The following is a 2500-nucleotide window of genomic DNA, read 5'->3' on the forward strand; positions in this document are numbered from 1 at the left end:
GACCACCACGCCTCCCCGCCAGTCTCCCCGCCCACGCCCCGCCCCGCTCCGGGCCCCGCTGAGCCCGCGGAGACGGCGGCGTTGCTGATTGCAGCGGGCAGCGCGGTGTTGACGGCGGCGGCGCCCGTGGACGTCGCGCCGCTGGAGACCCACTTCCCCGTCGAGGAGCGGCGCCTACTCATATGAACTTATGAAACGACGCGGCGCCCTGACCAGTCCCGTCCCGTGCTGCGGCCCAGCCCCATGACATTTTGTCCTCACCCTGTTCAAGGCGGGCCGGGCCGGGGCGGGGCAGCCCAAAAAAGCCAAAGACGAGTAGGGAGGAGTTGTAGCGTGGCGGCGGTGGCGGCTGTGGCACGTCTTTACCATGATGACTATATTACTATATTGTTACCACTATCACCGCCGCCGCCGCCGCCACTGGTAACTTAAGTATTTATGTCGTAGTGTTGTAAGTCACTCGTGTCAGTGTTGTCTTAGTCACCAAGATAAAGTAAAGCACGTGTATCGAGCCAAGCCTTTATTTACCCTCTCTCTCTCTCTCTCTCTCTCTCCATCAGCGTATTGTTTCTATTACGTCGACTACCGTCAGTCCTCTTCCATAATTATGTCCTCCCCAGCCCCTGCCTCCCCCTCCCTTCCCTTTCTCCGCCCCTTCCCCATCACTGACCGGCAGTGCCCGCTCGTTCCCGCCGCTTCACGACTCGGCCCTGCCTCAGGAAGCCTCGAAGCGTCGTAAAACAATGTATGTGCGGCAAGGGGCGGCGACGTCGGCACCGTTGCCAGCTCGTCGTCCCCAGCCTCTTATATTTGCCGATTTCCACCCAAAAACTGTCTTCCCCGCCCCAATAACTAGATTCACTCATAGTTATTGCTGCAATGGTTAATTATTGGTTTTGCGATAGCTAAGGGATAGAACCCCAAAAAATACTATGTAATAAATACAAGCGTAATCTGGTAACGTTGGCCGCCGCGCAGCGAGAGAACTGGGGCCGTGTGCACTGTGCACTGTGTGCTAGGGATGGGCAAGTACCGTTAATTTGAGTACCGGTAGTACCGGTACCGAAAACTCAAGTACCGTTAGTACCGGTACCGGTACCCAAAGGAGTTTTTTTTTTCTTAATGACTTCTGATGAAATTCCCAAACAAATTTCCTGTAAAGAAAACCCTCTCTCTTCCTTCAACTTAATATCAACTAGAGTAGAAATGCAACGTTTAGGAGCCTTCTGATTAATGTAAAATCACTTAGGTTTAAGGACAGATCACCTAGTCTGTACCATGGGGTCTGTGTGGTCTAATTTTCTATGTAAATCTATGTAAATCTCTCTCTCTCTCTCTCTCTCTCTCTCTCTCTCTCTCTCTCTCTGAATGAAGTGAATATTTATTTTTTCGAAAAAAAATAGCATGTATAGTTATTATGGATGTACTCGATCATAGTCTAATAACAATAAAAATATTTATTAGCAACCTAAAAAAGAAAAAGAATCGGACATGAAGAATTATCCAGTAACTCCAATAAATAAATAAAATAATGGAAACGGGAGCTGTCACCTGTGATGGAAACGGAAAGCAGGACAAAATGGTGGGAACTTGGGGAGACGGTCAGCGGGGCAGTGACTCAGCGTCTACACACAGGGCCCATACCACATGGAGGCGGGAAGCTTAATGATCACTCGCCGGTACTGGTATCGATAACTGCTATCGGTACTGGTACCGCGAAGCATCATGATCACTTGGGTTCCGGGAAGCTTAATGATCACTCGGCACTGCGCATTGCCGTTTGGATCTTAGTGACGCTCGGCGCTCGCCCGCCTCCATGCGGTATGGGCCCTGTGTGTAGACGCTGAGTCACTGCCCCGCTGACCGTCTCCCCAAGTTCCCACCATTTTGTCCTGCTTTCCGTTTCCATCACAGCTCCCGTTTCCATTATTTGATTTATTTAGTGGAGTTACTGGATCATTCTTCATGTCCAATTCTTTTTCTTTTTAGGTTGCTAATAAATATTGTTATTGTAATAAGACTATGATCGAGTACCAATATCACCTAGATATCCACTCACTGAGTGGTGAGATCTCTCTCTCTCTCTCTCTCTCTCTCTCCTGCTACACCTCCAATATTTAATCATCTTATATAATTCATCATGCAATTCTTTATAGCCAGAAACTCTCGCCAAGGGATTCAAAATTTTTTCGTTAATGCTTTATTGGATAAAATTAATATGATCTCTCTCTCTCTCTCTCTCTCTCTCTCTCTCTCTCTCTCTCTCTCTCTCTCTCTCTCTCTCTAAAAGTTAACGAGTCATACGAATTTAACAGTGGCAAGTAAAAAGAAAACGAAGTCTTGGGTTAAAAGTTAGTGAGTCCCACGAGTCTAGAAAACGCTAATATATATTGTTATTGTTATTAGACTATGATCGAGTACCCACTACCCATATCACCGAGATATCCACTTACTAAGTGGTGATCTCTCTCTCTCTCTGAATGAAGTGAATATTTATTTT

General features: G+C 47.6%; 1 protein-coding gene across 3 annotated transcripts in view; it reads left to right on the plus strand.

Annotated features, from left to right (window-relative positions):
- LOC126999257 (lutropin-choriogonadotropic hormone receptor-like) overlaps positions 1-508 on the plus strand; it is a 109191-nt gene extending 108683 nt beyond the window's left edge. For all 3 annotated transcript variants that reach the window (XM_050861647.1, XM_050861649.1, XM_050861648.1), the window contains exon 18: positions 1-508. This exon is cut by the window's left edge and continues 1559 nt beyond it. In XM_050861647.1, coding sequence (XP_050717604.1) covers positions 1-186 — 186 coding nt within the window. In that variant the 3' untranslated portion in view covers positions 187-508.
- Positions 509-2500: the final 1992 nt, after the last annotated feature.

Source organism: Eriocheir sinensis, chromosome 16, assembly GCF_024679095.1.
Source record: "Eriocheir sinensis breed Jianghai 21 chromosome 16, ASM2467909v1, whole genome shotgun sequence".
NCBI classification, from domain to species: domain Eukaryota; kingdom Metazoa; phylum Arthropoda; class Malacostraca; order Decapoda; family Varunidae; genus Eriocheir; species Eriocheir sinensis.